At 44.1% G+C, this 13,209-nt stretch overlaps 1 protein-coding gene across 2 annotated transcripts in view; it reads right to left on the reverse strand.

The window, feature by feature from the left end:
• The window catches only part of LOC139155676 (cilia- and flagella-associated protein 47-like), a 302,888-nt gene that overhangs the window by 165,401 nt on the left and 124,278 nt on the right, over positions 1-13,209 (reverse strand). For both annotated transcript variants that reach the window (XM_070730919.1, XM_070730918.1), the window contains 5 exons: positions 12,803-12,933; positions 11,062-11,184; positions 10,802-10,933; positions 10,037-10,114; positions 5,551-5,689 (listed from right to left, as the gene is read on the reverse strand). In XM_070730919.1, coding sequence (XP_070587020.1) covers positions 5,551-5,689; positions 10,037-10,114; positions 10,802-10,933; positions 11,062-11,184; positions 12,803-12,933 — 603 coding nt within the window. The remainder of the gene's footprint in view (positions 1-5,550; positions 5,690-10,036; positions 10,115-10,801; positions 10,934-11,061; positions 11,185-12,802; positions 12,934-13,209) is intronic.

The raw sequence follows: 13,209 nt of genomic DNA on the forward strand, positions 1-13,209 counted from the left end.
TCTGCTCACTCAGTATCAATTTTGGGCGATTATGACCAGGGCGTTAGTTGCGACTGGCCTTGACCCTGCCTGGTATGGGACGCACTTGTTCCATATATGGGCTGCCACCAGTGCAGCAGTTGCTGGCTTCCCAGGTTCTCGAATCTGGGAGATTGGTCGCTGGAGGTCGGTGGCCTATCTAACTTATGTTCGGCCTGCTGGTTCTGATAATCAGGCCTCCATGTGCGTTAACCTTTCTCTGCCCTCTTTTGGATAGCCCTCATGTGGAGAAACTGACGGCGTTGCTGTGCGGCCACAGTGTGATGTTTTGGGCTGGCCACTCTGCAGCAAGGTCCACCGTGGGGACCCAGCTATCCTCAAGCCGTTGGGTCAACATCACCTGGCTCGGATGAAGAGGCCTGCGGTGGGAGGGGCTCCTCTCTTTGCTCCTGGGCGGGCGCCACAGCATGGTGGCACCCAGGTGGTTGGTCTTGCACCTTGGGGGCAATGGCCTTTGTGTTCTGGGTGGCCTGGCAGTGATCTGTCAGGCCCGCAAGGACCTGCAGGCTCTTCATCTTGCTTGGCCGGCCACGCAAGTGGTCTGGTCTGAAATCCTTCCCCGGATTTTTTGGAGGGATGCCATCTCCCCGAGGGCCATTCATAGGGTCAGGCGTAAGGTCAATAAGGCCATTGGCAAGTTGGTTAGAGAGTTGGGTGGGGTACTCATTTCCCATCCCACTATTACAATTGATCAGCCATGGCTTTATCGTGCCAACGGCGTTCCCCTGTCAGAAAAGGGGAATGCCATCTTTTTACAGGACCAGCAGAGATCCCTGTGTGAGCTGGCGCAGGTAGGGGGGAGTCAGGGGGATCTGCCCCCCCTCCCTCCCCCCTCCCTGCCCCCCCTCCCTGGCATCTGCAGTAGTGGGTTGCTACCGGTGCGCCTGGTGCAGATGCACCGGTAGTGGCCAGATGGTGATGTCACAAAGATGTGATGGTCGGTTGCCAGTCCTTGGGCACCGCCATGTTATTTTTTAAATTTTAAAAATATCCTTCCGAGCATGCACAGAAGCTGGCACTGTACTTAAGTTCACCATCTGTTTTTTGGCTTTGGTTTTTTTGCCATGTGGTGCATGAGGAAGCGAACTGGCAGTGAGGTAGGTTAGAGCCCCCAATCCCCCCTGTCCCCAGTCAGAGTTCTCCTAAAGGCTCTGGGGAGGGGGAGATAGAGGGCAGCCCAGCAACTTTGCAGGATCATTTGAATCCTCCTATCCTCAGCCAATGTCTTCAAAAGACTGAGAGGGGGGAGGGGGAGACAAAGGGCAATCTGGCAATCTTCATGGGAGGGAGGTGAGGAAAGGCAAAGAATGAGAAGGAAATGAATCACAGATAATAAGAATGACCACTAACAGTGGTGTAATAATAATAGATGAGAGTGATGCCATCTGCTTTGCCCTGGTAGTGATAGCAATACTATCCAATTTCCCTAGTTAATTTATTCATGAATGAAATAATCATTTTTCAAAAAAGAAGTTAAAAGGTTCACATATTGTTTTGTTTTTAGCAGGTGCATTATACTTAGTGTAGGCAGCATTTTAGGTGAGTTGATTCCATTGTGGGAAAGGAAAGGAAGAGGAGGAAAGGAGAGGAGGAAAGGAAACGAAAAGGGGAGGGGAGGAAAGGAAAGTTAAGGGAAGGGGAAAGAAGAGAAGGAGAGGAGGGGAGGAAATAAAAGAAATGGAACAGGGGAAAAGAAAAGAAACGAAAGGGGGAGGGGAGAAAAAAGAAATGAAAGGAGGAAAGGAAAGTTAAGGGAAAGGGGAAGGGAGGGGAGGAAAGGAATGGAACAAGGGAAAAGAAATGAAAGGAAAGGGGGAGGGGAGGGGAGGAAAGGGAAGGGAAGGGAGAGGAGGAAAGGAATTTAAGAGGGGAAAAGGAAAGAATGGAAAGAAAAGGAAAGGGGGAGTGGAGGGACTTCAGCTACAGCTCTGGAATATGGGACTGACTTTTCCACCAATACAGCAATCACTGTCAGTTTGCCTTTCTTTGTTTTCCTTCAGATTGACCAAGCTTCTTGAGAGAAAAAATACAAAAGTGGAAATACACCCAAAGGCTGTGTGTTTGAAACAGGTACTTTCTCTTGGGCCTCCCACCCAGAGGCCACAAAGAAGTAGACAGGTAGGCTGAAAGGTGGCTGAGGCCCCCGCCCCCATAATAAGTGGTCCGTGGGATTTAAAATTATGAATTTGTTAGTCCCTGAGTTCCACAAGTTTGGAAACTCCTGGTCTATCACACTCTTGGGCAAAGCATGTGAGCCATTTCCTTCTTTCAGTGGTCCATGAAAGTACAGTCAAACCTCGTCTTACGAACCTAATTGGTTCCAGGGGGAGGTTCGTAAGACGAAAGATTCGTAAGACGAAACATTGTTTCCCATAGGAAACAATGTAAAGTCAATTAATCCGTGCAACCAAAAAAAAACAACCGCAAAAAAACCGCTGCCGCCCGGCTGTCACCTTTTAAACAGCCTGGGGGCTTCTCAGCGACCTCCCGAACGCCGAACGCCAAACCCGAACTTCCGGGTTTGGCGTTCGGGAGGCCACCGAGAAGCCCCCAGGCTGTTTTAAAAGGTGACAGCCATGCGGCGGGGCTTCCCAGCAGTCTCCAAACGCCGAACAAGGAAGTTCGGGTTTGGGGTTCGGCTTTGGGAAGCTGCTGGGAAGCCGCCCGGCTGTTTTAAAAGGTCACAGCCGGGCTGGGGGGCTTCCCAGCAACCTCCCGAACCCCGAACTTTTGCCGAACTTCCGGGTTCGGGGTTCGGGAGGTTGCTGGGAAGCCCCCCAGCCCGGCTGTGACCTTTTAAAACAGCCGGGCGGCTTCCCAGCAGCTTCCCGAAGCCGAACGCCAAACCCGAACTTCCGTGTTCGGCGTTCGGAGACTGCTGGGAAGCCACGCAGCTATTTTAAAAGGTGACAGCCGCGCTGGGGGGCTTCCCAGCAACCTCCCGAACCCCAAACCCGGAAGTTCGGCAAAAGTTCGGGGTTCGGGAGGTTGCTGGGAAGCCCCCCAGCCCGGCTGTGACCTTTTAAAACAGCCGGGCGGCTTCCCAGCAGCTTCCCGAAGCCGAACGCCAAACCCGAACTTCCGCGTTCGGCGTTTGGAGACTGCTGGGAAGCCGCACGGCTGTTTTAAAAGGTGACAGCCGGGCTGGGGGGCTTCCCAGCAACCTCCCGAACCGAACCCGGGGTTCAGAAAATTTTTGCCTCTTCTTATGAACTTTTTTCGAGTTGCGAACCGGCGTTCGGGAGGCTGCTGGGAAGCCCCGCCGCCCGGCTGTCACCTTTTAAAACAGCCGCGCGGCTTCCCAGCAGTCTCCGAACGCCGGTTCGTAACTCGAAAAAAGTTCGTAAGAAGAGGCAAAATTTTTCTGAACCCCGGGTTCGTATCACGAGTTGTTCGTAAGACGAGGGATTCGTATTTTGAGGTACCACTGTACATCTGTAGATAATAAAGTTGAAAAAAAGTAAACAACATTTTTACAGATCTACAGATACCTTGAGGCTGAGTGTGTCAAGGAGTTGCTGAGAAGGGAGAGGTGACGTGAATGACATTGAGTTGGCCATACCTACCCAGTAGCATGACCAGCAAGCCACTCCCACCTGATCACATGACTGGCAAGGCACTCCCACCCAGTCAAATGACAGCAAGCCATACCCACAAAATAAACTACGCCTACAGAGCGGGAAAAAAAATTAGGAATCCTGCCCTGGGAATCTGGGTAGCACACAAGCTAAACATCCCAAGCAAAATACCTAGCAAACCAAGAAGAAAAAGCAGGAGTCATCTACAATATACAATGTAAGAACTGCACAGACCACTATGTAGGACAAACAGGAAGAAGACTGGCAGAACACATCCATGAACACCAACTGGCAGTCAGAGGCATGACAAAAAAAATCTTTAATTTCCCAACATATAGACAGATTTAACCATAGTTTTGATTGGGAAAATATGATAATCCTAGACGAGGCCAAATGCCAGGGAATCCAAAAATGACAGGGAATTTGTAGAAGCCTAATAATCTGACAAATCAGCTATCATCAGACACATAGGCATGTACAACATCTATACTGTAGACCAGGGATAGGGAATGTTGGCTTTTCTATGACTTGTGTACTTCAACTCCCAGAATTCCTGAGCCAATCATGTTAGTTCAGGAATTCTGGGAGTTGAAGTCCACATGTCATTGAAAAGCCAATGTTCCTAACCCCTGCTGTAGACCATACAAAGGGGGCAATCAACCATCCCAAGAGAAAAAGACTCCAGCACTTCTTCACCAGTAATTGGCACTCATATCCATCACCTTGGGGGGGAACTTTTGACCCCCTCAGAGAGGGTCTGCAACTTGGGAGTCCTCCTTGACCCACAGCTGAGATTAGAACATCATCTCTTAGCTGTGGGGAGGGGGACGTTTGCACAGGTCCGCCTGGTGCACCAGTTGCCGCCCTATCTGGACAGGGAGTCTCTTCTCACAGTTATTCATGCCTTCATCACCTCCCAGTTCGATTTCTGCAATGCTCTCTACATGGGGCTACTGTTAAAGAACATTCTGAGACTGCAGCTAGTCCAAAACACAACCACACGAGCAGCCTACTGAATATATCGATATATCACCATCATTCCATGAGCTGCATTGGCTATCAATTGGCCTCTGAATGCAATTTGAAGTGTTGGGATTACCTATAAAGCCCTACATGGCTTAGGACCAGACCGTCTCCTGCCTCATGTATCCCAATGGCTGGTCAGATCCCACAGACTTGACCTTTTCCAGGTCCCATCAACCAAGCAACGTCACCTGGTGGGGCCTAGGGGAAGGGCCTTCTCTGTGGTGGCTCCAATCCTTTGGAATCAACTCCCTCCAGAGATCTATATTGCCCCCACCCACCTGGCCTTTTGTAAGGTTTTAAAAACGCATCTTTGCCAGCAGGCCAGGGGTCGTTGAGCATTGATACCTGCTCCGGGTGAACACTATGGTTTTGCTGAGACGAATGTTGGTTGAATGATTTATATGTTTTGGGTTTTAAGAGTAGGTTTTAATTATTTGGATTCTTAAATGTAGTTTTTAGCATAGGATTTTAGATTGTTGATTTTGTATTTTTTATGCTTGATTAACTCCAAGGTCAACTTCAGACCATCAATCAAGTAAGCAATGCCTCAATCAAGAAACTGCCAAAGACCCATTAGTAAATAGCCCAACCAAAGAATCCCTAAGACCACCCCCATCCACACAGACAGGCAAAACACCAGAATGTAAACTGGCAGCAAACAGTACTCCTTGTTAGCACTGATGATGTTACCTAATTACGGTAATGAAACATCTGCAAGAAAGCAAGCAAGCTCAGAAAGCACCAAGGACCCCTCATTTCAATCATGAGCTACAAATATTCTCCTTTATTAGTAAAACATCTTTAAATTATTTTTAAAAATTAGATTTTAAGATAAACAAAGCAGGCTTTCCTTTAAAAACACTAAACAGATTTTTCTAGACAATAACAATTTTAAATTAAGAAATACCTGGCTGAAAATGTAGAGTAAAGTCATCATGTTCAGACAAATCTATTGTCATTTTAGCAAATGACTTTCCTTTGTTCTCAATAGAAAATGGAATTTTTTGAGTTGAATCCACATAAACGCCCGGAAAGATAAAAGAGCACTTTAAAGAGAGTAGCAAATAATCATTTGAGTGACCAAGATAATGGTAAGAAACAAAACTACAAACAATTCTATTGAGGATGCTCTAGAGATGTCTTCATTAGTGTTGGGTGAACCCATTGAAGTTCGTGTTCGGTGAGTTCAGCCAAACTTGGCGGCGGAGTTCGGGTAAGTTCGCCGAACCCGAACCCCAACACTTCTGGCCCCGCCCTCCCGTCTTCCGCCAAAGCTGCCCGTGGCCGCCTGTCTCCTTTTATTTCTTACAGAAAAGGCTCAGATGCTGCAGCCGCACCTTTTCCATAAAAAATAAAAAGAGACAGGCGGCTGCAGGCTGCCCTGGGCAATGGGCGCAATGGGGGGGAGAGCCACACCGCCTCCGAGCCCAAAATTTCTCCGCCTCGGGAATGGTGCTGCAAGCAAAAGGAGGTGGGGAATGCCATTTGCTTGCCGCCCAGGCTGGGATTCTGGGGGCGGGACTTTGACGTCACGGAGATTCCCTCCTGGCCCGTGGCTTTATTTCCTCAACTCTCCTGTTTCGGCCCCGGCCAGGAAGGAGTCTCCATGACATCAAAGCCCTGCCCCTGGAATCCCATCCTGGGTGGCAAGCAAATGGGATTCCCCGCCTCCTTTTGCTTGCAGCGCTATTCCCGAGGCGGGTAAATTTTGGGCTTGGAGGTGGTGTGGCTCTCCCCCTGTGCTCCCCAGTGTTCACCTTCCTCCGCCGCCACGAGCGCCTGGCTTCTCTTCCTCTTCTTAGAAGATGACAGCCGGGCGGCGGCGCAGAGGCTGGGAGAGTGGGGGGAATTCCCCTCTGCCTGCCACCCCCCCTCCCCTTTCCAAAGAGCACCGGGGTGGACTTCAATTCCCAGAGTTCCTCAGCCAGCCAACCTCACTTTAAGATTTTGTGGACTTCAACTCCCAGAGTTCCTCAGCCAGCTTCGCCGAGTCAGAGCCCTCCCTACCTCCACCTCCCACCCTACCTCCACCTCCCGCCCACCGCGGTGTTCGAGCAAACGCCGAACCTGAATGCGGACTTTTTTAAAAGTTCGGGTTCGGATTCAGTATGCCGAACACCGCAAAGTTCTGCACGGACCCAAACTATGCAAGTTCGGTTCGCCCAACACTAGTCTTCATACATATAAAGATATAGCAGTAAATATTATTGTGAATATGTGGCATTATAGGATAGCTTATGAAAAAGTCAAATAAATATGAAAGATGATGAATTTGCTTTAATAATTTGAAGACAGGTGCTTCCAACTAACAAACATATGTAGGAAACACACTACAATAATAGTGGGGGACTTCAATTACCCTGATATCAATCCTACACCAAGTGAGAAATCAAATAGGTTCCTAAACAACCTAGCTGACAACTTTGTTGTCCAAAAGATAGAGGAGGGAACTAGAAGGGCAACCATACTGTACTTAATAATTACAAACAGAGAAGAAGTAATAGGGGGAGTTGAAATAGCAGGAGCCTTGGGTGAGAGTGACCATGTCATACCAGAATTCAACATAACACAACCACAAGGAATAAAACATAATGATATCACAGTCTTAGATTTTAAAAGAGCTGATTTTTATAAACTCAGAGAGAACTTGGGAAATATCCCTTGGATAAAAATCCTAAAGGGGAAAACAACTCAAGAAACTTGGGCAACTCTGAAAAATATGATCAAAAAACCCCAGACCAGCACAATACTGTTGAGAAAGAAAAACAAGAAATCCAAGAATAAACCAACATGGCTGCACAAAGATATCTCTGACAAATTGAAAGATAAAAGGACATGTTAAAAAAAATGGAAAGAGAGACATACAACTAAGGCAAAATATCAGCAGATAGCCAAAATCTGCAACGACAATGTCTGAAAAGCAAGGGCTCAGAATGAAGAAAGACTTGCAATAAAAGTCAAATAAAAAAAGTTTCTTCCAACATATAACCCAAAAAAAAATTAAGGAAACAGATGGTCCACTAAAGAGAGAAGATGGCAAGGAAGTAACAGATAACAGAGGAAAAAAAAGCTGCTCAACTCATTCTTTGTATCGATAAAAAACAGACTAAAAGTTAAAATAAGCAAATAATAATAATAATAATAATAATAATAATAATAATGAGAGAGCACATCTCTGATTTTGATGAATATAAATCTTCAGGACCTGACGAATTACATCCAGAGTTCTAAAGGAGCTGGCAGAGGTCATCTCAGAACTATTGAACCACATTCAGGATTTTCAAAAATCCTGAGAAAATCCTGAAACCGGGGAACTACTTGTGGACATAATATACTTAAGACTTCAGCAAGGCATTCAACAAAATAACCTATTTCTTTGTAAAGTAGAAAAAAAGTGGGATAAATAGCTTCACCACCAGATGGATTTGCAACTGACCGATAAACCGTATTTAATGAGTAGTCCTTAATGGGTCTAAGTCTACATGGAGAGAAGTAAGCAGTGGGGTACCACAAAGTTCCATCTTAGGCTCAGTATTCTGCAATATCTTCATAAATGACTTAGATGAGGGATTAGAAGGAGAATTTACCAAATTTGCAGACAACACTAAGCTGGCAGCAATAGCTAACACCATAGATAGGCTCAAGATCCAGAAGGATCTTGACAGACTTGAGCACTAGATCCTATCTAACAAAATGATATTCAATGTAGAAAAAGGTAAAGTCCTACACTTAGGTAAGAAAAACTAAAATTACACATATAAACTGGATGAAACCAAGCTTAATAGCAGTGACTGTGAAAGGGATCTTGGCGTCTTAGTGGACAACCAGCTAAATATGAGCCAGTAGTGTGCAATGGTAGCCAAAAAAGTCAGTTCAATCCTAAATTGCATTAACAGAGGGATACAATCAATATCAAAGTAGTACTAATACCACGTTAATAAAACCCTAGTAAGACCACACCTAAAGTACTGCATGCAGTTATGGTCACCACAATACAAAAAAGATGTTGAGAGTCTAGAAAAAGTGCAGAGGAGAGTAACCAGGATGATTAGGGACTGGAGACTAAAACATATGAAGAATGGTTACATGAACTGGGTGTGGCTAGTCTAGTGAAGAGAAGGACCAGGAGAGACATGATAGCAGTGTTCCAATATTTGAAGGGCTGCTACATAGAGGGGTCAAGCTATTTTCCAAAGCACTTGAAGGCCAAGGAATAATAGATGGAAACTGACCAAGGAGAGATTCAACCTTAACAAGGTGGAACTTTCTGACAGTGAGAACAATCAATGGAATAGCTTGTCTTTGGAAGTTGTGGGAGCTTTATCACTTGAAACTTTCAAAAAGAGATTGGACTGCTATTTGTCAGAAATGGTGTAGGGTGAGCGGAGCGGGAGATTGGACTAGATGACCTATAATAGTGATGGCAAACCTTTTTTCCCTCGGGTGCCAAAAGTGCATGCCCACAAATTACTGTGCCTGCGCAAGTGCCCATACCCATAATTCAATGCCTGGAGGGCGAAAATTGCCTCCTCTGCCCCCTGGAGGCCCTCTGGAGGCCAGAAACAGCCCATTTCCCAACTTCTTGTGGGCCCAGTAGGCCTGTTATTCACCCTTCCCAGGCTCTAGTGGATTCCCTGGAGCCTGGGGAGGGCAAAAATGCTCTCCCCCATCCCTCTGGAGGCCCTCCAGAAGCCAAAAATGCCCTCTCAGAGACTGTGTGAGCCAAAAACCAGGTGGCTCGTGTGCACAGGCATCCTAGAGATGAGCTAGGGCAACGGCTCGTGTGCCAGCAGATATGGTTCAGTGTGCCATCTGTAGCACCTGTGCCATAGGCTCGCCATCACTGACCTATAAGGTCCCTTCCAACTCTATTAATATGTAATTAATCCACAATATACCTCCTGCATATTACAAAAAACTTTTTCAAAGAATTTACATCACTATAAGGATCATGATAAAGATGTGTTATTATCTTAAAGAATAGTTTAACATGAGCTAAGAAATAACAATCTTAAACATGATCAGGACCTAATAGACATTCTAGAAACAGAATGTGAACAATTAAGTCTTAGTGGAGCTATCAACTACTATTTTCTTATTTTTGTGAAAGGGATGTGTTATTATTTAGTAGAGTTACTTTACATTTCATAATACAATTTTCTGGTTTACTGAGAGAGACCAAAAATATTGATTTCTTTAATGACATTATCTCAGGGAAACGTATTTGAAATTGAGGACATGTCTATACATACAGATCCTTCTGCAATACAAAGCATTTTAAATTTTATCATACCTTTCATTAAAATGAATGGGACTTCCCTATGAATAAATGCATAATATTTAATACTACAAATATTAGAACCTAAAAGTTGCACAAAATGTTGCATATTTACCATACTGATGTGTATATCAGGAACCTCTACTGATCCACCAATCCTAAGTTCCAACGATTTTGCATTGCGTATTTCTACCTAAATAATGAGGAGGGCAAAAATGATTTCCTAATTTCTTATTTTCAGTTTCATTTCCACTTTATTTACTTGTTCTTTGCATTTCCTGTTGAGATTCTTATTGGCAACTTTGTAGTATTCAGTTCTCTTTCTATGCTCAAATCTTTGCAATGATACTGGTACTTCAGTACTCAGCATTATTTGGTTCTGGGAGGCACAATAGATACTAAAAACTATGAGTGCCAAATAAACCAGGTGACTTGCCATGTGACCCTTTGTTTTGGCCAGAAAAACTTACTATCCCTTTTCCTATGTCAATGGCCTTTCCAGGATGGCCAACTTACTGCCTGACTTCTATGGCCATCCCCTTCTTCCTTTTACAGAATGCTGAATACCAAAGAATCCATGAGTACTGGAACATTTTCTCAACAAATTCAACATGTTTTAAAGTGGTTGAATACTAAGTTCCACTGTAGTGTGAGAAGTTTCAGATGAATCTCACAGAAGCAAAAATCTATCAATATTACTGCTGCCAGTTTATCCCTTTAGAAAACAGAATATTAATATACATTTTATGTTGTTACAGAAACTGAGCTAATCATGATTAATCATAGGTTTCACAGAGTAAAACATTAAAATATGCATGCATTTTGAAAACAATATTTATTATCCAAATTAATAAAAGCTTTTGAACAACAGTTCTAATACCTCTACTCTGCTGTCAAATTTCATTAATGCATTGGGTCGGAAATAAATTTTAATTTCAGTGCAGCCTCCCACAGGAATTACACCCTGAAAAGGAGTTATAATCATTCCAGGAATTGGATTGACATCAAGGACCTGTCAATAAAAGCAAGTACAGTATCATAAAAGTCATTTTCCCCACTATCTTAGAAGTATTCTTCTACCAAACATCCATTGTAAACTACATTGTACACACTCCAAAGTCTGTTGGGAATATATCTTACCTGGAAATATGCATGGTTATGTCCCAAATTTTGAAGAATAGCTGTTCTGTAAGTGGTTAAATGAAGAGGAGCATTATTAAAGGTAATCCGTTGCTCCTTAAACTGAACACTGGTAGGGCCAAGCTAATATTGGGCAAAAAGAAAAATGAATTGTATCAAATGATCATTTATCTGTAGACAGATTTTCTTTCAATTCACAGAAGCTAGGTGATAATGTGAATACACATTAAAAACTGTTTTCTTTTTTAGAAATTATAATTATAATAAAACAGAATTATATCTTCATTGCATTACAGTTTGGAAGCCGCGCGGCTGTTTTAAAACGTCGCCGCCGGCATGTCCCGAAGCCAAACGAACCCGGGTGGCCGGGCAAGCAGCGAGCGAACGGCGGGTGGCCGGGTGAAGGGCGGGCGCGTGGGCAGGCAGGCGGCAGACAAGCGGCGGGCACGGCAGCAGCGAGGAGTTTGCGTGGGCGGCGGGGAAACCCCAATCTTCGGCTCCTCGCTGCTGCGGCGGAAGTAAAAACACCATCTGCGCATGCGCAGATGGTGTTTTTACTTCCGCAGCGCTACTTCGCTAAAACCCGATCATTGCTAGGGGTCCTGGAACGGAACCCTCGCAATGATCGGGGGATCACTGTATATATAAAAACATTAAATAAATCCTGTTGTGGTTGGCTCTGGGCCAGCTCCTGCCCCAAGGACTGTGGAGGTGGAGGTGGGTGAATCCTCCCAGTGTCAGAGGCCAGTTTTACTGCCGACTGCTGCAGACAGCGAAGCGTCGGAAGCAGGGAGTGACTGTGAAATGGAATCCTCAGAGGGGTTCATGGCAGACAGCCCATTAGGGAGTAATTCATCATCCTTATTATCCTCACTGGATTCAGACAAAGAGACATTCATTGACGTATGCAGCCACAGGGCAATGACTAGGAAAGAGCAGCTGTGTAAATACTACAGGAGATAAAGGAGTTTCACCTGTGTTTGGGTGTGGTTCAACTAATTGGGGCTGCCATTAAATTGGCAGCGTTTTGGTCTCAGAGTGTGGAAGTGTATCCGTTCGGTGAAAGAGGAAGTGGCTTTCGTCTCAGGATTCTCCAAGGACTCTCTTTGCATTGATATCAGAACTCTTTGCATTGATATTAGAAAACATTGGAAGGAGAGTGGCTGTGACGTCTTCACAGCTGCTTGTTAATTGCTTTGTGTTTGTTTATTGTTTTTCGCCACATTCAAGTCTGTTGTTTTGAAGGTGAGCCCTTTGACTACCAAAAGGGTGTTTGGCTTCTATTTTACTTTAGATAAAAACAGTGTTCTTGACTTTTCACGTGTGTGTGTCTGACTTTCTACCTTTCCACTTAATTGGAGGCTCATGCTGTGAGCCCAGCAAAACACATCCTAGCATTCTTAAAAATATATTTAATCATTGTTCTGCGGGGATAATGCAATGGTCATAACTTTAAGGCGAGGTCATAAATAACTTTTTCTAAGGCCATCGTAACTTTGAACCATTATTAAATTAATTGTTAAGTTGAGGACTATCTGTACTTGCATGTTCCACTGTGGCAAACATTTCTCCTGATAAGCTCTGAATTTAGTGAAGAGAGAATGTTTCTTTAACAATTACTGGTTCATCCTTAATATATTGGCATTGTTTATTTCTTTACAATTATACATATTAAAAATATAGGTATCATTACTACATATAGAAGAAATGCTAACTATATCTGTAAAAATTATACTAATACCTTTGCGAAACATTTTAATCTAAGTGTTTTTCCTTCATGCACACATAAGTCAAATTCTCCAGTTGCTGAAGAGGAGAAACTTGGATGCCAAACAATTTCACATTCAAGATCTTTACTTGCTTCTACTATACCTAAATATAAAAGGAGAGAAAATAATACTAAACTGTTAAAAATATAACTACTGTATTATGAAAGGTGAATAGTAATTTAAAAATTAATTTTAATGCATTTCACAAAATTAGTTTATAAAGTTGTCCATATTGATTAGAGCTGTATTTTTATTCAATCTGAAATATCCCAAATTTAATTTATTGAATTTCAAATAATTATCTAGCGTAGGTAGATAATAACAGCCAGTATGTGCTGTTTCCTATATCCATGCCATCCTTAAATAAAGATCTGCTACA

The sequence above is a fragment of the Erythrolamprus reginae genome, unplaced genomic scaffold, assembly GCF_031021105.1.
Source record: "Erythrolamprus reginae isolate rEryReg1 unplaced genomic scaffold, rEryReg1.hap1 H_44, whole genome shotgun sequence".
In the NCBI taxonomy this organism is placed as follows: Eukaryota; Metazoa; Chordata; class Lepidosauria; order Squamata; family Dipsadidae; genus Erythrolamprus; species Erythrolamprus reginae.